Below are 21,207 nucleotides of genomic sequence, written 5' to 3' on the forward strand. Positions count from 1 at the left end.
CGAGGAAGGGGAGCCTTCCTACGAGCAGTTCTCGTATCTGTACAGCGTCACCAAGTCCAAGAGCGCCGATCATGGCGGCTGGGTTCAGGCAAACTGCCTGAAGGCCGCCGAGCGGGGGCATTTCGTTAGTTCGGTGCCGACTTCTCAGAAGTCATGGAGGAATCAGCGGGTGTTGCTCTCCGGCGATTGGGAATCGCCATCGGGAACACCCCCTAGCTTTCGAGTCCCCACGACTTTCCAGACTGCCGGTAGGTTTTCGAATTACCGATCGGTAGGCTGGCTTTTTTTTTTTTTTCTTAGTGTATTTTATTAATTTTTCTCCGTTTGACAGGCAAACTCAAGCAGCCGAGCCCCAAGCCGAGCGAGATCCGGCAGCTTGACAGAGTGAGGTTGCGAGTACCCGCTGCCGAGCGAGTCTATCCGCGCTTCCTCTTCACCGGCAACCTCATCAGAGCCGGCCTCGTTGACCCTGCCGAGAGTATGTAGACCTTTCTTCCTTTTTTTTTTTTTTTGTATATTGTCTTTGCTTGCCGAACTGACTAAGTGCCTTTTTGATCAGTGACGGACGCCAGGAAAGCTGCCGAGGCCAAAAAGATGAATGAGTCCTCCAGGAGGCGCCTGATGATGGGCCTGGAGGGCAAAAAGAAAAGAAAGCAGCCCGAGGCGGCTTCCGTTCGGCAGCCGGTGCCGGATCCGGAGGACCAGACCCTCGCGGATCGCCTTCGGCAGCTTGATGCCGGTGCCGTTCCGAGGCGTACCGCCGATGAAGCCGTTGCGCCGAGGCATCGGGACGCCGAGGCTGCCACCTCCAAGGCTGCCGGTAAGCGTCCAGAGACGGTCGATCTGGAGGCCGAGCCGGTCCCCAAGCGCCCTCGCCAACCGGAAGTTCCCAGGGCCGTCCTTGCGATGGAGGACGAGGACGGTCCTTCCGAGGCCGTCTCCATCGCCTGCCCGGCGAAAACTGTCCAGTTCGTCAACCACATGATCCTCGGCTCTTAGATGGAGCTGCCGGAGGTCGACGAACTGCCGAAGAAGTTCCTTCGGGAGGAGGCTGGACGCGCCTTCCGGCTTCAGGCCGCGGTAAGATTTTTCCTCTTCCTTCGTCGTTTTTGCCTACTGTGTTTTGTGCTTCTGACCTTCTGTGTTTTGTGCAGGCATCCATGGATATGTGGCTCTGCGTTAAGTGGGCCATCACTGCAGCCGAGCCCGCCAAGAAGGCGTACGAGGACGGCAGGTCAAAGGTTGCCGAGGCTGGCAAAGCGCTCCAGGAGCACGCCCACCTGGTCAAGCATAAAGACTCTGCCGAACGACAGGTGGAGGAGATGAAGGGGCTCATGGAGGCTGCGCTGGAGGCAACGAAGGATGCCGAGGCTTCCAAAGACGTGGTGCAGGCGGCCTTGGAGGAGTCGGAGAGGGCGAAAGCAGCGGTGCAGGCGGCCCTGGAGGAATCGGAACGGGCCAAGGCCGCAGAGATCGAGGCTGCGGTTCAGTCAGCTATCCAGGGGTACCGTTCGTCTTCCGAGTTCTCTATCCTTCTGGATAAGGAAGTGGGCTCGGAGATGGCAGACCTGTTGTACCGATTCAAGCGGTACAACCCTGGGCAGAAGTTGAACTTAAACTTCATTGCCGACCCTCCTCCTCTACCAGAAGGGATTACCGAGGAGATGATTGAAGATTACGAGGGGGAGGACGCCGCCGAAGGCTCTGGATCCGCCGAGGCTGCTGCTGGTGACGAAGCCTGAGGGCCTCCTTTGATTTGCTTGTAATAGTTAGTTTTTTTTTTTTATTTGTATGCACCGAACACCTTGATGCCGAGGGCATCTCTAATTTAAATGCGTATTTTTCTCTACTTATGTTTGTTCGATCTGATTTTGTTCAATTGCCGATTTTTCTTATTGCCGTATAGGATTTATGACGTTATAAAGGTCACTTCGAAATTGTCAAGTTCCGACGGAATCTGTAGGGTAACAATTTCGAAAATATTTATTGCCGTAGGCTAATAAAGATGCCGTAGAACGTTATCTTGCCTATATTGGCCGCCGTAGGCTAGTAGAGATTTTAACAAGAGTTTCTGAAGTAATAGTGCCGAAGGCTTTTCATTAATTTCTGCCGAAAGGCGTTTACAATTTTGTCCTACCGTAGGCTAGGTTATAAATTTGTCCTGCCGTAGGCTAGGTTACTTGAAATAGTACTTGAGATGTTCTACATTCCAAGGATGACCGAGGGTCTTGCCGTTGGAATCTCTTAGGCGGTAGGTTCCCGATCGAAGGATACCGATGATCTCATAAGGTCCTTCCCAGGAAGGTCCGAGGGTTCCTTCCGTGGCATCCTTAGTTGCTAGGGACACCTTCCTCATGACCCAATCACCGATTCGGAATGAGTGGTGTCTGACTCTAGAGTCATAATACCGAGAGACACGTTGCTTGTAGGCCTCGTTCCGAAGGTTGGCATGTGCCCGGTGCTCTTCAAGAAGGTCGAGGTTTAGAGAAAGTGCTTCTTCATTTGGATTCGGTGCGAAGGTTTCCGTTCGGTAGGAAGGTTCGCCAATTTCTACCGGCACAACGGCTTCCGAACCGAAAGCCAAAGAGAAAGGGGTCTCTCCTGTGGACGTTCGGTAGGAGGTCCGAATGGCCCATAGCACTTCGGGAAGCTTTTCTGGCCAGGCTCCTTTGGCTTTATCCAGCTGCCGTTTCAGCAGTTTCTTGATGATTTTGTTTATTGCCTCTACTTGACCGTTTGACTGGGGATGGGCCGGTGATGCGAAAAACAAGTTGATTTTCAGGCGGGTGCAAAATTGCCTGAAGAGCTCCGAATCGAACTGCCTGCCGTTGTCGGTAATGATTGCATACGGGATGCCGAACCAGCAACAAATATGAGTCCAAACGAAGTCTTCCACTCTTGCTGCCGTTATGGTTGCCAGAGGCTCGGCCTCTACCCATTTGGTGAAGTAGTCAACGGCAACCACCGCGTATTTCACTTGGCCTTTGCCCTGCGGCATTGGACCGATCAGGTCCAGTCCCCATTGTGTGAAAGGCCAAGGACTCACAATCGGTGTCAGGGGTTCGACAGGGATGTGCGGTATGCTGCCGAAACGCTGGCATTTATCACACTTTTTCACCAGCGAGATAGCGTCCTGGTGCATGGTCGGCCAAAAGTACCCATGCCGAAAGGTTTTGTGGGCGAGTGATCGGGATCCGGAATGGTCGCCGCACACACCGTTATGGATCTCCCGAAGGACGTAGTCCCCCTGTTCTGCCGTAAGGCATTTGAGATATGGAGTTGTGTAGCCACGTTTGTAAAGGACGTCGTTGATGACGGTGTACTTTGCCGATCGGTACCTAAGCTTTCGGGCCTGGGCTTTGTCTTCTGGAAGGGTGCCGTTGGTCAGGTACGAGTAGATAGGAGACATCCATGTATCCTCGTACCGTACGGTAAATGTTTCGGAGGCTACCGTGCTCGGTCGGGCAAGAATTTCCACCGGTACCTTTCTTTCGATTTTATCGCTTATTGCCGAGGCTAGGCGTGCCAATGCATCGGCATGGCTGTTTTCGCTTCTGGGGATCTGCCTGATCTCGTAGGCTCGGAAGTTTTGGAGCAGCCGGTGGGTGGATGAAAGGTAGGCGTTCATGGAGGCGTCTCTGGCCACGAAGTCTGCCGTTACCTGGTTCACAATGAGCTGGGAGTCGCTGTGAATCCTGATTTGTTTTGCGTTCATGCTCTTGGCTAACCGAAGGCCGGCCAAGAGAGCCTCATATTCGGCTTCATTGTGGGAGGTTCGGAAGTTGAATCGAAGGGCGTACTCGATCTTGAGTCCCTCTGGTGTTGTCAGTACCAGGCCTGCTCCGCATCCTTGTTGGTTTGCCGAGCCATTGACATGCAGAACCCATACGGGCCTTGAGGTTCGATTTCGGTAACCGGCTCGGCTGTCGGCTGTGCCGTTGATAGGGTGAGTTCGGAGATGAAATCGGCAACGGCTTGACCCTTTTCGACGGGTCTTGGCACGAATTGTATATCGAACTCTCCGAGTTCGATCGCCCACTTGATCAATCGGCCAGAAGTCTCTGGTTTTTGGAGCACCTGCCGAAGCGGTTGGTTGGTCAGAACTTTGATCCCGTGTGCTTGGAAATATGGCCGAAGTCTTCGTGCCGAGACTACCAGGGCTAGTGCAAGCTGCTCTAATGGGGGATACCGAAGTTCAGCACTTTAGAGTGCTTTGCTGGCATAGAAAATTGGTAGCTCTGCCCTCTCTGGCTTTCGGACTAATACCGAACTGACAGCAGTGCCAGATACCGAAAGGTATAGATAGAAAATCTCCCCAGGTAGTGGTTTTGACAGGAGGGGTGCTCTGCCCGTGTAGTCCTTTAAGTCTTGAAACGCTTTATCACACTCGGCAGTCCAGATGATATCCCGTTTGCCCCCTTTCAAGGCTGCCACGCGTCCGGTAAGGCTTTGAATGTCCTTCGCCGTTTTCGGCTTCTCCATATCGATGATTGCTTTTATTTTTTCGGGGTTCGCTTCGATACCCCTCTCACTGATCATGAATCCGAGGAATTTTCCGGAAGATACACCGAATGCGCACTTCGTTGGGTTCAGCCTCATCCGATAATCCTTCAGTACGCCGAACATGACTGACAGATTCTGTAGATGTTCCTCGGCAGTTTTGCTCTTTACTAGCATGTCGTCAACGTAAACCTCCATGATGTTGCCGATGTACTTGGCGAAGATTCTGTTGACGAGCCTTTGATACGTTGCTCCCGCGTTCTTCAAGCCGAACGGCATGACGTTGTAACAGTACAAACCCCTGTCCGTTATGAAGGCGGTGTGTTCGCTGTCGGGGGGGGTGCATGAATATCTGATTGTATCCCGAATAGGCGTCCATGAAGCTCAGCAGTTCGTGTCCTGCGGTGGCGTCCACGAGCTGGTCTATCCGTGGCAACGGGAAGCTGTCCTTCGGGAAGGCCTTATTCAGATCAGTATAGTCTTGGCACATTCGCCACCCGCCTGTACCCTTCCGGACCATCACCGAGTTTGCCAGCCATACCGGATACGTAGTTTCCCTGATGAAGCCGATGGTTTGAAGTTTGTTAACCTCTGTGCGCATTGCTTCGTATCGTTCGGCATCATACGAACGGCGCTTCTGTCTTACAGGCTTATATGCGGGGGAGATGCTGAGTTTGTGGTTGATGACCTCAGGATCTATGCCGGGCATATCCTCGTAAGACCAAGCAAATACTTTCGAATGAAGCCGTAAGAAGTCTATGAACTGCGCTCGGAGGTTAGGGGTGAGTCTGGTGCCGATCTTAACCCGACGATCGGGCTGCTCGTCGTTCAGGGTTATCGTTTCCAGTTCTTCGACAGGTTGTGTGTGTGGAGTCGGGGACTCATCCCTGGGGTCGTCAATGGGTCCTGTACCGTTCGGTATCCCCTGTACAGACATGGTCTCGTCGGGTACTTGGACAGTGGTTGACTTAAGTGTAGTGGCGTAGCAAGTTCGAGCGCTTAACTGATTTCCCCGGACAGCCCCCGTGCCGTAGGGGGTTGGGAACTTCATCAGTAGCATGTGGGGGGAAAGATGCGCTTTGACCATGGTGAGTGCCGTTCGTCCAACTATGACGTTGTACGCCGTCGGGCAATCAACGATGAGGAATTGATCGTATACAGTCGTTTTCCTTGGCGCGGTGCCGAAGGTGATGGGTAGTTTCACGCTACCGATCGGTTGGACCAAATCTCCGGAGAAACTCAACAAAGGTGTCAACTGCCGGTTTACCTGGCAGTCCTTTATTCCCATCCCTCGGAAAGCTTCGGAAAAAGTCATGTTCACCGAGCTCCCGGTATCGATCAGCACTCTTCCTACGTCGTAGTTTGCGATTTCTGCCCAGATGATCATTGGGTCGTCATGGGGATAGAGGATGCCTTCTTCTTCCTCCTCGCAGAATGTGATTGGCTCCTAACGAACTTTCGGGATTTCCTGGTGCCGATTAAGCTCTATGCCGAACACCTGAGGAAACTGCGCGGCCCGCACATATTGCTTCATTGACCGGTTGCTCATTCCTGCGATGGTGGGGCCACCGCTAATAGTGCTTATCATGTTTATCTGCCGAACCGAATTCGGCACCGGCGCCGTTGGCTGCCGGGTGATGTACTGATCCAGCTTCCCCTCCCTGATCAATCGCTTAACAATTTTTCTCAGGCTTATACAGTCTTCTGTATTATGGCTGTTGTGCTGGTGGTATCGGCAGAATTTACCGGTATCTCGGTTGTCTTGCCGATTGGGTCTTCGGGCATTCGGCTTCGGTATTATTCCCTGTTCGTTCATCAGGACGGCCTCGTAGGTAGTGTTCAACAGGGTGAAGACTTCATTGGCTTGGTCATGATTCGGCAGGGGCGCTCGGTGGTCGTTGCGACCGTACCGCCCTTTCCCTTTCTTCGAGGGTTCTCTTCGATCGGCGCGGTCGTCCTTTCTCTTATGACCTGCCGAGTATGTGTCGGTTCTCCCGTAGGATGTCTCCTTTGCCGGATAAGCACTTGATTCGGCGTTTCCTCGTGGTGCCGAAGCCGTGGGCTTCGAGTTGAAGTATTTGGCCTTCGCGTGGATTGCCGCTTGCTTCATCAGTTCGTCATACGTGCGCCAGTTGCTGCTGTGTACTAGGTATCGAAAATGCGAGGACCGAAGGCCACTCTTAAAGGCGTCGTAGGCTGCCCTGTCGTCTATTTCCGGACACCTTGAGTACTCGTGACTGAAGCGCGCCGCGTATTCTCTCAACGGTTCGTCCTCTCCTTGCCGAATCGTGTACAGATCATCGGCAGAGTAAAGACGGTCCGTTTGAATCATGAAGTGGTTGAGGAAGATCTGCTTCAATTCGTCGAAGGAGTCTACCGTTTCTGGCTCCAACCGGTAGAACCAGTTCAGGGCTGCCCCGGTAAGGGAGGACGGGAATAGCAGGCACTGCCCTTCATCGCTCAAGCCTTTGCATCCTATGGCGGACTGAAATGAGTGGAGGTGTGTTAAGGGGTCTTCCGTTCCCGTATAGAACGGTATCCGAAGCTGCTATCCTTCTCGATCCTACCGAGAGTCCCGGATGCGCCTGGTAAATGGCCCCGGTCGAAGCTTTCCCCACTCCGGTCCTTGGGAGCGGGCGTTGTCATTCTCCATTTTCTGGATTCTTTGGAAAAGGAGTCGTACAGCGGGGTCTCGGCTAGGGATTTCCTCGGAACCGAAGTCTTCTGTTCGCCTCTGTGGGTTGAGTGGGTTAACCTCCGAGTTCCGCGAATGTGTTGCCGAACGGTAGGTGGAAGTTTGCGTCCCGGACGGGATGTACTCGGATTCCGACTCCTCTTCGGGGCCCAACCCCCTCACTTTCCGAATGGGCGACTTGTCCCCCAGGACCCTCATCCATGAATCCCTTAGTCGGGCGCTCATCCTGAATGAAGACCTCTGTCTCTCTACCTCCCGATCATTGATCCGATGTCGACAATCGGTGTAGACCTTCTTCGGGACATGTGGCTGATCCCGGGGTGCCGGGACCACCAATTGTTTGGAAGGAGCGGGCGTTGCCGTCGCTGCCTTATCGCGTTTCTTCCTCCCATGAGGGGTCTGCAGGCTTTCGGAAGAGTGAGTTATCTGGATGTTCTGCGTGTGCTGCTGGTGGAGCAGCTGCTGGGTTTCGTCCATTTTGGACGAAAGAAAGTTGTTGTGTTCCTGAAGCCTCGCCATGTCCTTCCGTAAGGTTGCGATTTGGGCTGCCAGCTCGGCTTCGGCGGTTGTTTGGGTAGCGGGGGCGTTTCCGAAGGGAGTGCCTGGAGGTAGCGCTGGGCTAGCTCCACTCTGCCTTCCGAACTGTCCTCCCTTCTCCGTTAAGAATGTAGGTATTGAAGTGGTCCCCATGTGTTTAGGAGATAGTGGGTTGATAATTTTTCGTTTCCCACAGACGGCGCCAAACTGTTGATGCGAAAAAGTGGTTCAGCACGTGATTCGTCAACTTAGTTAAATTATCCCTTCGGTAGGTGACTGTCTTCGGAAGGATAGGTACCTACAAAAGGACACGTTCGGTAAAATCCTTGGGTACCGGTGTGATACCGGCCGAAGGTTCTCCGATGCTTAAGTAAGTACGGATTTAGTAAAGTTTAACTGTCAGATCAATCGATAGCGTACCGTTGGTTCTGATCCCCTCCTTTTGGGGATATGGGTCTCCTTATATAGGCCTTGGGAGGTGTGCACTGTGCTCATATTTCCGATGTGGGACTCTGGGCATGGATTGTGAGCATGGCACATGTCTGATGGTGAAAGGGGCCAAGAGAGATGGCTTCGGTAGGGAGCATGCCGAAGGGGTCCGTTGATCAGTATCGATCCTATCCACGTGTTCGGTGGTAATAGGCCGTTTATTTCGGTATAAACAGCTCAAACTACCCCTTTTGGTCCCTAGTTGTCAAGATGTAAGTTGTCGACAAAGACAAGTTGGGAAACCTCACATGCGAACTTCCACCCCTACTCCGACTGACCAGCGTTTCCACTGCTGGCGCATTGAGAATGCAGTTGTGAAAGGCTAACTAATCGATTCCTTAGAGCCTCATTTGATTAGCACATTTATTTGCTTTCCAACTGCAAAGGCAGCATAAGATGCGATTGCCACGACCTACTTTAATAGCACTGATGCCTCTCAAGTGTATGACCTTAAACGACGCACTTACTAGATGCGACAAGGAGGTGGCTCCATTGAAACCAACTACAATGATCTCTAAAGTTTATGGCAAGAAATCAACTTCCATCGTCGGAATAAGATGAAGTGTGACTTCGATATCAAGGAGCACAATGCCAATCTTCAAGAAGATCTTGTTTATATCTTCTTGCATTGCTTGGATGACCGACTTGACAAGGCCCTCAAAGAAGTTCTTCAAATGTCTCCGTTTTTCACTGTTGAGCAGGCATATGCTTTTGTCCGACGCGAAGATCTCCGACAAGCTATCGTAATGGATACTTAGGCGTCAATCGCAGTTGGTTGGTGGCCAAGGGAACTCACTGGCTAGTCGGCCATACCTCGACTAATCGGCCTGGCTAGCCACCTTCTTCTACAGACGCGCCCCTTCAGATGCAGTCTTATCCCATGGCTGTTGGCTCATCTGCCTGCCCAACTATCCAACCTCCTCAACCCAAGGCTCCAACATACGGGAAGGGATGTACTCACTGTGCAATTCCTAAACACACTCGGGAAACTTGTTACAAACTACACGGGTATGGTGGGAAGGACACAAAGGTAGAAAAGTTGCGCTTGGATCTGGTCGTGCAACTCTCATCACCACCGAACCTCAATTATCATTGGTTCCTTAGGCCAGATCCACCCTCCCCTCGACATCTTCTGATGACTCCTAGATTTTGGGCGACTCAGGTAACTGTGGCTTTGTATTTCATACTTCTACCTCAAGTCCTGCTCCTGACGTTTGATCAAAATGATTTTCTAAGCACCTCCCTTTGCCACCGCACTAGTGTTGCTAATGCAAATGGCATTGCTTATCCTGTGACTAGAGCGGGCGCTATTGCCCTTTCCTCTTCTCTTTCACTTTCCAATACTTTATTTGTTTTGCCTCTATGCAATAAATTGTTGTTTGTTGGCGAGGCTACTAAAAATTGTATGCAATGTTGAGGATTTAGACGGCATTAGAGAAATTGGTAGAAAAAAAAAAGAAGAAGAGATAAAACGAAAATTGGGTACAAGTTCAAGGAGCAAATCAATAGTTAAGCACATTTCTTATAATTCAACATAATTAATTAACTCTTTAATTAATTTTTTCTTTAATCCATTAATCCAATTAATTGGAGGTTGTCAGAAACGTGGCCATGACAAAAAATTACAAAACAAACCAATAAAATATGTAAAGGTCTCTCACAAAAATATGGAGGTTGTCAAAAACATTGGCATGTCTTGGACTAGTTTATACTGTTTGGGCCCAGTTTTTACACAATCAAAATTAAAGACATATTGGGCCAAGTCATGCCTTGGGCTTTAATATTAATTAAATATCCTGGCTAATTTATGTTTAATAATTAAAGAATTATTATCATATAGTAATTTACTAGAATTAAAGGGATATTCATAAGGATTACTTGGTATTGAAGGTAATCAATAGAAAGATTGATTCTAGTCGATTGTGATCTAATGTTGGTTGTGACCTAATAGGAGATTACTTCCTTCGAAGGTTAGGGTTACTCTACTATACAAAAGATACGAAGATCATCTCTTGACACACAATTTTTCACCTACAAACTTTATACTAAATCCAAAGCTTTCAGTCAAAGACACTCGTCTCTTTACTATTTGCTCTGCCAAGCGTCCTTGGTATCGATTACCAGAAGGCCATTCTGGTTGCACTCTTGTCTTGTTCTGATCCATTAGAACCGTACAGTTCCGATCCTTACTCATTTTCCACCTATTCCTTAGTTATGCTTTGAACCAGAATTGATACAAGGTGGTGGCAACTTGTAGCTATGGTCGATCTGTTTATTTGCTTTCATTCGTTTTCACTGTTTTATTTACTTTTATTGCCCTTTCCATTGTATTAAATTATGAAGTCCTTATTTGTCTTAAAGCTTAAAAAAAAAAAAAAAAAAACCCTCATTGATTTCGTTTACCGTTTCAAATTCAATTCACATTCTTTTGATTATAGTCATTTACTTGGTGCGCAAGTTCTCTTATTTATTTATATTTTCATCTATTAGAATTTAAGAAAAATTAGGTTTTAGACATAATTAACTTTATTAATTAGTTTGTAGGATATTGGATATTTTGGTTTTAGTTTTAATACCTAGGAAAAAATTACTATTTTAGATTAGCCCAAAGAGAGGCCCAGATTCGTTGGCCCATTTGTAAACCTATACAGTAAATGACGCTTTTGCCCCTGAATGTTTAAACAAGGCGCGACTTCTCTGTTTCGTTTTCGTTCTCGTTCGTTTGGCAGCAGCTTCGTGTTCTTCTCTGTTTCGTCTTCGAGCTCAGTTGTTTGGCAGCAGATTTCGTTCGTTTGGCAGGCAAATTTCGTTCGACGACGAGCAGCAACGACGAGCAGCAACGACGACGAGCAGAAACGACGAGCAGCAACGACGACGAGCAGCAACGACGAGCAGCAACGACGACGAGCAGAAACGACGAGCAGCAACGACGACGAGCAGCAACGACGACGAGCAGAAACGACGAGCAGCAACGACGACGAGCAGAAACGACGAGCAGCAACGACGACGAGCAGAAACCACCACCAACAACGACAACCACTGACGACTATCGAAGCGATTTTCACTCTCTTGGGAAAAAAACAGTAAGAAAATGACCCTCTAACACAGATTTGTCTTCGATTTTAGGGATTACACATTTTTGCTGTTGTTCTTTATGCAATGCAGTTTTTGGAAAAATGGATGAATCGTTGGATTCAAAACTATTCTTCGTTTAGGTTTTGCTTCGTTTATAGGGATTAACCATTCAAAATCGTTGGATTCAAAATTTCTGGTTGTTTGTACTCAATTTCAGAGTGCTTTTTGCTAGGGTTTATGGGAATATTATAACTGCTCATGAAGTCAAACGTGTTTTGATATTCAGTACTGTCTTTGCATTTTGATTTCTGGTTGTTTGTAGCAAATTTTGAACCAGAAACTGCAATGCAGTTTCTGGTTCCATAATTCAATTTCAGAGTGCTTTTTGCTAGGGTTTATGGGAATGTTATAACTGCTCATGAAGTCAAACGTGTTTTGATATTCTGTTTTTGTTTGTTGTTTTGTTTGCATTTTCAAGGCTAATGGAGGTGTGTGTCATTGCCAAGTGCACATATAAGTCGGAAACCATCATGTTTTCAGTTTCATCAGAGTCATCCATGGTTGATATTTTGAAGACTTTGTGTCTGAGGTTTTGATATTCTGTTTTTGTTTGTTGTTTTGTTTGCATTTTCAAGGCTAATGGAGGTGTGTGTCATTGCCAAGTGCACATATAAGTCGGAAACCATCATGTTTTCAGTTTCATCAGAGTCATCCATGGTTGATATTTTGAAGACTTTGTGTCTGAGGTTTAGGGGTTTGCAGTTGGGTTGTTTCACATTACGGTATTCGGTGCCCAGTTATCCGAGTTGTTTTCTAGAAACGGATAGCGATTTGGACTTGATGAGGACATTTTTGTTGATATCAAATGAGAAGACTGTTGATATTTTAGTGAAGGATTTATGTGGGAGCAGTGAATATAGTGGTGATTTTTGTGTAAATAAGGAGTTGATAGCATGTGAAAAGGGCGAGTCGTCGTGTTCTAGTACTGTCGAAGACAGAAACGAGTTTTTGGGCAGGTCGAGGAGAGCAAGTGCTAAGCCTTTGTTGTCGAATGAGTGGGAGACATACATACATCATGTGGGGCAGAAGTTTGACGGTGGTGCAGAGGAGTTCCGGTTGAAATTGTGCAAGTACGCTCTTGAAGTAGGATTTAATTTTGAATATGCCGGCAATGACAAGAAGCGGGTGGTTGCTGTTTGTTCGAATAAGAAATTGGAGGGTTGCAGCTGGCGTGTTTATGCTTCTCGTTGTGAAGCTACTGGCAGTTTTGTAATTCGGACGTTAAATAATGTTCATACATGTGCGGGTCGGATACGGGAATCAAAGAGTAAGATGATGAGGTCTCGTGTGGTGTCCTCCCTCATTGTGGACAGAATTCGTGCAAAACCAGAGCTGAAGCCAGTTGAGATTATACACGAGTTCAAAGATTATTATGGTATAGACATTTCATACTACCACGCATGGTTTGGCAAAGAGTTAGCTAAATTGGACGTTCACGGTGATGAGTCGAAGTCCTTCAACGAGTTAGTGTGGTATGTGGACGCCGTAAAGGAAACTAACACTAGTTCTCTTTGCACTCTTGATTGTGAAGCTGGAATTAATCGCTTTCGACGGTTTTTTGTGTCTTTTGACGGTTGCATTGCTGGATTTCAATATTGCATACCCTTGTTGTTCATTGATGCTACGTTTTTGAAGAGCAAGTACAAGGGGCAGCTTCTGTGTGCTTTCGGGAAAGAATGGAAATCAAGGTATGGTTACTGTAATGTATTGCAGATTTTCATTTGTTGCAATTTTTAGCAGAAACTGCATTGCAGTTTCCCTTTTTTGAGCAGATTTGTTTTCATAAACTGCACTGCAGTTTCCCTTTTTTGCTTATACTTGTGCTTTTGGTTTTGTTTTGCAGGGTTTTATCCTCTAGCTTTTGGAGTTGTTGATTCTGAGACAGAGGAGAATTGGACTTGGTTTCTTCAACATTTGGCTTCTATATTGCTACCGATGGGGAGAGTGGTGACCTTTTTCTCGGACCGCAATCAAGGTTTGTTAAATGCAATGGGGTTTGTGTTTCCCGGATGGCCTCATTCTTACTGTTATTATCACCTCAAACAGAATTTGATATCAAAGTACCCGAAGTCAGGTTATGGGAAACTGCTCCAAGACCGTGTTATCAATTTATTTAGTAGATGCGCATATGCTGTTACGGAGGAAGAGTTTAAGGTAGCAATGGAGGAGTTGGTGATTGTTGGGAGTTCGAAAGTGAAGACATTTATATCTGATTTGTCTAGAGATCACTATGCCAACGCATTTTTCAAAGGAATGCGTTATGGGGAGATGGCAAACAGTTTAGCGGAGTCCTTTAATAATTGGGTTGGTGTGTTTCGAGATTTGCCGGTGCTACCTTTGATAGAAGGGATTCGACAGAAATTGATGGTATTGAATTCTCAACGAAGAATTGAAGCGGAGAAGTGGACAACAGTTTTGTGTCCGGAGATGGAGACTAGACTTTGTGAAAATGCAGAGGCCGGTAGGACTTGGGCAGTTCGTCGTTCTAATAGCACTGTTTTTGAAGTATTTGCTGATTATTCTGTGATGGTTGATCTCGAGCAAAGGACTTGTTCTTGCCGTCTTTGGCAAATTGACGGTTTTCCTTGCACATATGCGGTGGCTGCAATCCTAGCAAAGAGAGATTCAGTTTATGATTACGTGGAGTGTTACTACAAAACCGACTTCTTTCGAAAAGCCTATGAGAGTCCTATTTTTCCTATTCCAGATATTGGGAAAGGATTGGGCAGCAATGGTTCTGCCGCTGGAGTTGTGCTTCCGCCAATTACAAAGAGGCCAGCCGGAAGACCACCAACAAAGAGGATCAAAGTTTTTGGTGAATTTAAAAGGCCATTGAAATGCAGTCGGTGCAGTGTTGCTGGGCACAATAGGAAGACTTGCAAGGCTATTATATGAACACTCCTTCTCATTTGACAATTTTTTATTTTAGATATGGTTTAGCGAATATATAGTAAGTTTCTGCGTTGCACTTTTTGCAAAAACTGTATTGCAGTTTTAGTTGCTTGTAATTGGCTACACAGCGTCTAATTGGATATTGTGATTCTTTTTTGAAGTTAATGAAAATTATACAATTGTTCAATGAGTGGATATTCGTTTTCGACTGCCATTCAATGCTTGTTTTCAGATTTTGAGCAGATTTTGTTGCAGAAACTGCATTGCAGTTTCTGTTTATTTCAGATTTCTGTTTATTTCAGATTTTGAGCAGATTTTGTTGCAGATTATGAGCAGAAACTACATTTCAATGCTGACCTACTTAAATGTGTTTTGAACAAAGTTTTAGTACTTTGATTATGGCTTTGGCTTTTGGGTTCTTTTCACATTTTTGGATATTGTGATTCTTTTTTGAAGTTAATGAAAATTATACAATTGTTTAATGAGTGGATATTCGTTTTCGACTGCCATTCAATGCTTGTTTTCAGATTTTGAGCAGATTTTGTTGCAGAAACTGCATTGCAGTTTCTGTTTATTTCAGATTTTGTTGCAGAAACTGCATTGCAGTTTGTTTGTTTCCTTTTGGTTTTGTTGCATCCTGTTCCAAGATTATATTACAGTTTATATATGTATAGGAAATATGTTCTCATATACCATAACTAGAAATATTTACAAACATCCACAAGAATTAAGATACATATTGTCTTGAGTTAACGAAAGGCAAATCACTAGAGACGATTAATTACACAGTTTTTGTGGTGTAGGAGTTTTGTGACATATTGTGCTCGATATTCATTCATGAATTTCTTGTCCACGCTTTTTGGAATGGGCTGTCCTTGTGCTATTTTATCCATATAGAACATGACGAACATGCCGCAATCCAATCTGCAAATGAAATACGAGATTAGTTTTTTTTGCTTTTGAATGATTTCAAACTGTAATGAATAGTTGAGTAGACACAATTCTTACGAAGATGCACTTTGTTGAGCACATTCTATGTCATCCTCAAATGGAAACTGCAATGGATTTTGCATAATCCATTTGAGAGTGAGTTCTTCAGTTGGAGTCAAATCTTTTTGTACAAGTGTCGGGGGCCCTTCCTTTTGCTTCACAATTGTTGGTTTTTTTTTAGTTTCTATGAACACTCGTGCTTGAGGTCTTATATATTCTAGCCACCCTTCAACAATATTAACCTGTTTAAAGAAGAAGAAAAAAAGAGAAAAAGAAATGGTAATCAGTGCATTGCATATTATAGTTTTGGTCTGAAATTAGGCAGTATGTATAATACAGAAACTGCAATGCAGTTTCTGTTTGTGTTTGTGCTGAGAAATTAAGACAGTTTCATTCCACTTACAAAGTTTCGAGCAATGTCAATGCGCCTTTCTTCTTTTCTACGTCCCAACGATCTAAGTGGATTGTAGTGTCTCCACTTTCGTTCATTTTTGTGAAATGTGAGAAGTGTGAAGTGGAAATCTTCTTGTGAAATAATTGGGAAGAAAAGAACATTGCATTTCCCGAGTTTTTCAAGTAAGGGTTCATACAGGAACCTGTGCCAAGATGGCTCTAGGAAGCTTTGCATGTAAGCCTGATATCACAGAATGGCAATTTGTTAGTATATATTTTTTCGAAAACTGCAGTGCATTGTCTGTTTAAACAATTTTGAATTTTCAAAATAATACTTACCCAAGTCCATGTGGACATGTACTGTGGACTCTCTGTCCGCATGGGCTCTATTTTATCCTCCTCTATTTGGATATAGGCCTCAATAACCTGTTTCACATTGATTGGAGAAAAATGGAATTATAAATGGGGAATATAGGTAGCACAAATAAAAAATACAGTGCAGTGTGTGTTATAGAATTGGTAAATACTTACGTTTTGTGACACTTCCAGGTCCCATACAATATCTTTGAGATCATGGTTTGTCACTTTCTCATCATTGAGTCCTGCCCAAAAGATATCACTGTGGATTCGAATACATGAAATTCACAAGATTAGTTTTAGTTTAATTGTAATTAAAAGATGAAAGAATTGTTATTTTGGAATAGAGATGTTACCGAAGTTGAGTGCTTAAGTAGTGTTTTTCAATTCTTTCCCTGTCCGGCTTTGAAATTTTCTGCCACACCTTTTTCTGACCCCATCCTAGTTTTTTCTTTGTTTGCTTTTTTTGTCCTTCATTTTCATCACTTGATTGTTGTGGATCCACAGGTATTGAATCATGAAGGCTCGTTCCTTTAGGGGGGTCAGGAATTGGATTTGTGGCATCGGGCTGAGATGCCTCTTGTGTTAACTGCAGATTGAAAGGAAACTAATTAGAAACTTCATTCGATAAAACAGAAACTGCAATGCAGTTTCCATTTCTGTAAAGCAGATAACACACTGCATTGCAGGAAACGGAAACTGCACATTTCTGTAAAGCAGATAGCACACTGCATTGCAGGAAACGGAAACTGCATTGCAGTTTCTGTTTCTGCAATGCAGAAAATAGAAAAAAGCAGCAGCTTGAACTGCAGTAATTGCATACCTCCTCGGAAGAGATAAGCTTGAATTGTGGTAGTTCTTCATCATCCTTTTTTGCCTCCTTTTTTGTTTTCTTATTTTTTTCGTACACATAGCAAGATGCTTGAAGCCTCTTTCTTTCTCTGTTCTTCACCCTTTGTACTCTTGAAGGAACATTAGGTGTTGGAGCATCTTGCTTCTTCTCTTCTTCTCTCTCTTCTTGTTGCTTCTCTTCTTCTTTCTTTTCTTCTTCTTTCTCTTCAACTGGTTGTGTTGGTTGTTTTGTAGGCAGATCCATCTCCATTTCAAAGATTGTTGGGTCTGACAACAAGCTTTCAATTTCTGCCTTGTACTTTTCTTGAATCTCCTTTTTCTTGGCAATCTTCTCCATGTCAATACCAGTTTCCTTGCCTTCCAATTCTGCAATCCTCCTTTTCAGATTTTGTATTTCATTAAGCTGAACTGTAGATTCCACTGTCATGGTGGCAGTCACACATTCTTCATTATCTAATTTCTCTATGTATGTTGCCAACTCCACTTCCAGCTCCTTTGATCTCTTTTCTGCTTGGATAAATATATCCCACAATTCCTTCATTTTCTTCTCACTGTCTTCATTCTTTTCATCCTTCCACAGTTGTAATCTTTCCGGGCAAACGAAGCTAGGATCTTGTTGTTGGCGGTAGTTGATTTGGTCTGTCATGGACTTCACCAAGAGGTCTTGAATTGCATCATCAGGTTTTCCCTCATCATCTTCTTTTTCTTTTTCCTGCATATTGAACAGAAACTAATTAGAAACTGCATTGCATTGGAGGAAACGAAAACCGAAATGCATAATTCACTGTTTAGAGATTCTTATACCTTGTCAAGAGGGTCTCCCTCTTCTCCGGTAGTTTTTCTCTTTTTATATGTTTTCAAAATACCCTGTACAATGAGATTGAATGATTCAGAAACTGCATTGGATAAAATGCAAACTGCAATGTAGAAAACACAAACTGCAATGCACTGTATACAGATTTCAATTACCTTCTCAACAGTGTCTTCCTCTTCCCTGGTAGTTTTTCGCTTTTTAGGAGTTTTGAAAATACCCTGTACAATGAGAATGATTTAGCATGGATTCACATTCAAGATACATTAAAACAGAACATGCGATAAATTGCATACCTCGATGTCATTCAAGTCCTTTATTTGGTTGAATCTTGTGTGGAGTTCCACAAGACTCCATTTAAGAATGGCAGGAGTTTCTTTCTCCTTGCCAAGGATTGGTTGTATGATGTTTGTCCTCTCACACAGTAGAAACTGCACAGTTCAAAAACAAGATATATCAGAAATTAGGTTGGAAACTGCATAGGATAAAACAGAAACTGCGTTGCAGTTTCCATTTCTGCATTGCAGTAAATGGAAACTGCATTGCCTAAAACTCAAAATGCATTGCATAAGCCACTGTTTACTTACCAATATTAGGATAGTGCAACCCGAAACAGCTCCTATAGAGGCTTCTCCTCCCTTCTTTGCTTTTGCTTTTGCTTTTGCGGTCAAGGATTCATTCATGTAGTCTGAAACAGCTCTTGCCCACGAATAGCTTGAAAGTGTGTCTAGATTCACGCAGTGCTCAAATAATTTCCAATGCAAAGTAGATGAAGAGTTGGCAAAAAGGAATGTCATGCACAGCAGAATCAATATTAGGCTGACCACCTCCTTGTCGTAATCAACTTCTTCTTCTTCTTCTTCTTCTTCAGCTTCTTTCTTTTCTTTTCCTTTGTTCGTTTTTTTCTTTTGCTCTGTCTTTGCCTTTTCTTTCTTTGGTTGGTTTGCCAAGGCAATTGTCTTTTGTAATTCTGCTTCTACCTGGTTTTTTGAAGGTTTTCCCTTTTCTCCAAAGTGCCTTGTTCTGAAGGTAGCAGTGTACCTATCATTGACAAGTTTGACAGATTTGCCTTCATTTGGCAGTCCTAGAATCTGAGTCACTGCATTGCTTGTGATTTGGAACGATTTGGTTCCAAATTTGAAGGACTTTGTATCCGGATCAAATGTCTTGAGCAGCTGTGCTAAGTCAATGTCCGACTTATTCATGTTATTCATGTCAATTCTCTGGCGGTAAAACAGCTCGATCAAGTTCCAGAAAGGGGTTTTCTTGAGAAGCTTCTTCTGCCTTTCATTGAGCTTGTCCTTTATGTCTCTAATGATGCTGTTGAAAGCATAGGCATTGCACCGAAATTGGACATAGTCCGGGTGCTTTGCTTTCCGATCATAGTTTGGCTTTGGCTTTGTTTTGATCCTTTGAGCCATCGTTTTGATTCTGCGCTTTGGTTGGTTTTCAGCTTCATTCTTTTGTGGTGACATTTCTTGTTCCATTTTGTGATATGCACTGCAGTTTTTGTGGTCAAAATCTGCAACAAACAACCAGAAACTGCTGCTCAAAATTTGATGTGAAAAGAAACCAAAAGGCAAAAACAGTAGCTAAAACTAATATCAAAACACATTTAAATTCATGAGCAGTTATCACATTCCCATTAACCCTAGCAAAAAGCACTCTGAAATTGAATTATGGAACCAGAAACTGCAATGCAGTTTCTGGTCAAAATCAAAGACAAACAACCAGAAATCAAAAAGGCAAAAACAGTAGCTAAAACTAATATCAAAACACATTTAACTTCATGAGCAGTTATCACATTCCCATAAACCCTAGCAAAAAGCACTCTGAAATTGAATTATGGAACCAGAAACTGCATTGCAGTTTCTGGTTCAAAATTTAGTACAAACAACCAGAAATCAAAATGCAAAGACAGTAGCTAAAACTAATATCAAAACACATGTAAATTCATGAGCAGTTATCACATTCCCATAAACCCTAGCAAAAAGAACTCTGAAATTGAATTATGGAACCAGAAACTGCATTGCAGTTTCTGGTTCAAAAATTTAGTACAAACAACCAGAAATCAAAATGCAAAGACAGTAGCTAAAACTAATATCAAAACACATGTAAATTCATGAGCAGTTATCACATTCCCATAAAACCCTAGCAAAAAAGAACTCTGAAATTGAATTATGGAACCAGAAACTGCATTACAGTTTCTGGTTCAAAATTTAGTACAAACAACCAGAAATCAAAAAGGAAGAAACAGTAGCTAAAACTAATATCAAAACACATTTAAATTCATTAGCAGTTATCACATTCCCATAAACCCTAGCAAAAAGCACTATGAAATTGAATTATGGAACCAGAAACTGCATTGCAGTTTTTGGTTCAAAATTTAGTACAAACAACCAGAAATTTTGAATCCAACGATTTTGAATGGTTAATCCCTATAAACGAAGCAAAACCTAAACGAAGAGTAGTTTTGAATCCAACGATTCATCCATTTTTCCAAAAACTGCATTGCATAAAGAACAACAGCAAAAATGTGTAATCCCTAAAATCGAAGACAAATCTGTGTTAGAGGGTCATTTTCTTACTGTTTTTTTCCCAAGAGAGTGAAAATCGCTTCGATAGTCGTCAGTGGTTGTCGTTGTTGGTGGTGGTTTCTGCTCGTCGTCGTTGCTGCTCGTCGTCGTTGCTGCTCGTTGTTGGTGGTGGTCAGTGTGGAACTATCGTTGTTGGTGGTGGTCGTTGCTGGTCGTCGTTCCTCGTCGTCGTTGCTGCTCGTTGTTGGTGGTGGTCGTTGCTCGTCGTCGTTGCTTGTCGTCGTTCCTCGTCGTCGTTGCTGCTCGTTGTTGGTGGTGGTCAGTGTGGAACTATCTCTGAGTTTCTGTAGTTGAAGATGAAAGGTCGCGCGAAAGGGTTTTTGGAACTGATTCAATTTGAGTAGTGTCGTTTTTTGTTCTGTTTTGAGTCTTGTTATGTCGTTTTGACTGTAAGTTTTGAGTGGGTAAAAACTAAATATCTATATTTGACAATAAAGCACAATGGCACATGTAGTAATTTTAGTGCTCTTCAATGTTATTTTAGTAAAAGTAGGTGTTACTTTATTGTCTTTGGTCTTATATTAATTAAGTAAAATTGTATATCTATCTTTCAAATTAGTAAAGTATTTTATGTTTTAAAACTAAAGCTCCCTAGAATTTATTAATTGCTAATAGTGGCACGCTCACAATTCACATTTTTACAAAATCTGTTCTAAGACTTTGTTGCTTTTTTAAGGGTATCACTTGAATATCCATAGTTTTTAATTAAACATAACAAAGAAAAGAAGGGAAAGGAGAAAAAAGACCAGTTGAAATAAGCTAGCATTCCTATTTTTCATTTTCCCCTTCCTCTTCCATTTCCACGGCAAAGTTAAATTAAACAAACTCCAAGGTTTAAGCTACAGAGACTTCTAAACCAAGGAAGACAAAGCTCAAGGGATTTATGCCCCATTTGGGAGTGTGTGTGTGTGTGTTTTTGTTTTTTTTTTTTTTTGTTTTTTTGGACAAAAACCTGCTTC

The 21,207-nt window shown here is 44.1% G+C and overlaps 4 protein-coding genes across 4 annotated transcripts; 1 reads left to right on the plus strand and 3 right to left on the minus strand.

The window, feature by feature from the left end:
* Nucleotides 4,682-5,887, minus strand: LOC109947254. Its single transcript, XM_020557184.1, has one exon. The coding sequence runs from the start codon at nucleotides 5,885-5,887 to the stop codon at nucleotides 4,682-4,684; it is 1,206 nt and encodes a 401-aa protein (XP_020412773.1).
* On the minus strand, nucleotides 5,948-7,885 carry LOC109947255. The gene is made up of 2 exons (XM_020557185.1): nucleotides 7,184-7,885; nucleotides 5,948-6,985 (listed from the first exon to the last, which is right to left on the minus strand). The coding sequence occupies exons 1-2, from the start codon at nucleotides 7,883-7,885 to the stop codon at nucleotides 5,948-5,950; spliced, it is 1,740 nt and encodes a 579-aa protein (XP_020412774.1).
* On the plus strand, nucleotides 11,708-14,251 carry LOC109947256. Its single transcript, XM_020557186.1, has 4 exons — nucleotides 11,708-11,885; nucleotides 12,043-12,909; nucleotides 12,992-13,044; nucleotides 13,200-14,251. Exons 1-4 carry the CDS (start codon nucleotides 11,779-11,781, stop codon nucleotides 14,249-14,251), a joined length of 2,079 nt encoding a protein of 692 aa, XP_020412775.1. The 5' UTR covers nucleotides 11,708-11,778.
* LOC109947257 (plectin-like) lies at nucleotides 16,088-19,088 on the minus strand. The gene is made up of 7 exons (XM_020557187.1): nucleotides 18,239-19,088; nucleotides 17,948-18,082; nucleotides 17,810-17,872; nucleotides 17,645-17,707; nucleotides 16,812-17,552; nucleotides 16,345-16,577; nucleotides 16,088-16,250 (listed from the first exon to the last, which is right to left on the minus strand). Exons 1-7 carry the CDS (start codon nucleotides 19,070-19,072, stop codon nucleotides 16,088-16,090), a joined length of 2,232 nt encoding a protein of 743 aa, XP_020412776.1. The 5' UTR covers nucleotides 19,073-19,088.

Source organism: Prunus persica, chromosome G2 (assembly GCF_000346465.2).
Source record: "Prunus persica cultivar Lovell chromosome G2, Prunus_persica_NCBIv2, whole genome shotgun sequence".
In the NCBI taxonomy this organism is placed as follows: domain Eukaryota; kingdom Viridiplantae; phylum Streptophyta; class Magnoliopsida; order Rosales; family Rosaceae; genus Prunus; species Prunus persica.

What these genes read in the sequence shown, in the direction of transcription:
- LOC109947255 (XM_020557185.1), bottom strand. Translation starts at nt 7,885, where the DNA reads ATGGGGACCACTTCAATACCTACATTCTTAACGGAGAAGGGAGGACAG. An exon ending in TCCCTAGCCGAGACCCCGCT is followed by an intron (nt 6,986 to 7,183) that starts GTACGACTCCTT and finishes CACTCATTTCAG; the next exon opens with TCCGCCATAGGATGCAAAGG.
- LOC109947254 (XM_020557184.1), bottom strand. Translation starts at nt 5,887, where the DNA reads ATGATCATCTGGGCAGAAATCGCAAACTACGACGTAGGAAGAGTGCTG.
- LOC109947257 (XM_020557187.1), bottom strand. Translation starts at nt 19,072, where the DNA reads ATGGCTCAAAGGATCAAAACAAAGCCAAAGCCAAACTATGATCGGAAA. An exon ending in AGGACTTGAATGACATCGAG is followed by an intron (nt 17,873 to 17,947) that starts GTATGCAATTTA and finishes CTCATTGTACAG; the next exon opens with GGTATTTTCAAAACTCCTAA. An exon ending in AGGGAGACCCTCTTGACAAG is followed by an intron (nt 17,553 to 17,644) that starts GTATAAGAATCT and finishes TTCAATATGCAG; the next exon opens with GAAAAAGAAAAAGAAGATGA.
- LOC109947256 (XM_020557186.1), top strand. Translation starts at nt 11,779, where the DNA reads ATGGAGGTGTGTGTCATTGCCAAGTGCACATATAAGTCGGAAACCATC. An exon ending in TTGAAGACTTTGTGTCTGAG is followed by an intron (nt 11,886 to 12,042) that starts GTTTTGATATTC and finishes TTTGTGTCTGAG; the next exon opens with GTTTAGGGGTTTGCAGTTGG. An exon ending in GGGAAAGAATGGAAATCAAG is followed by an intron (nt 13,045 to 13,199) that starts GTATGGTTACTG and finishes TTTGTTTTGCAG; the next exon opens with GGTTTTATCCTCTAGCTTTT.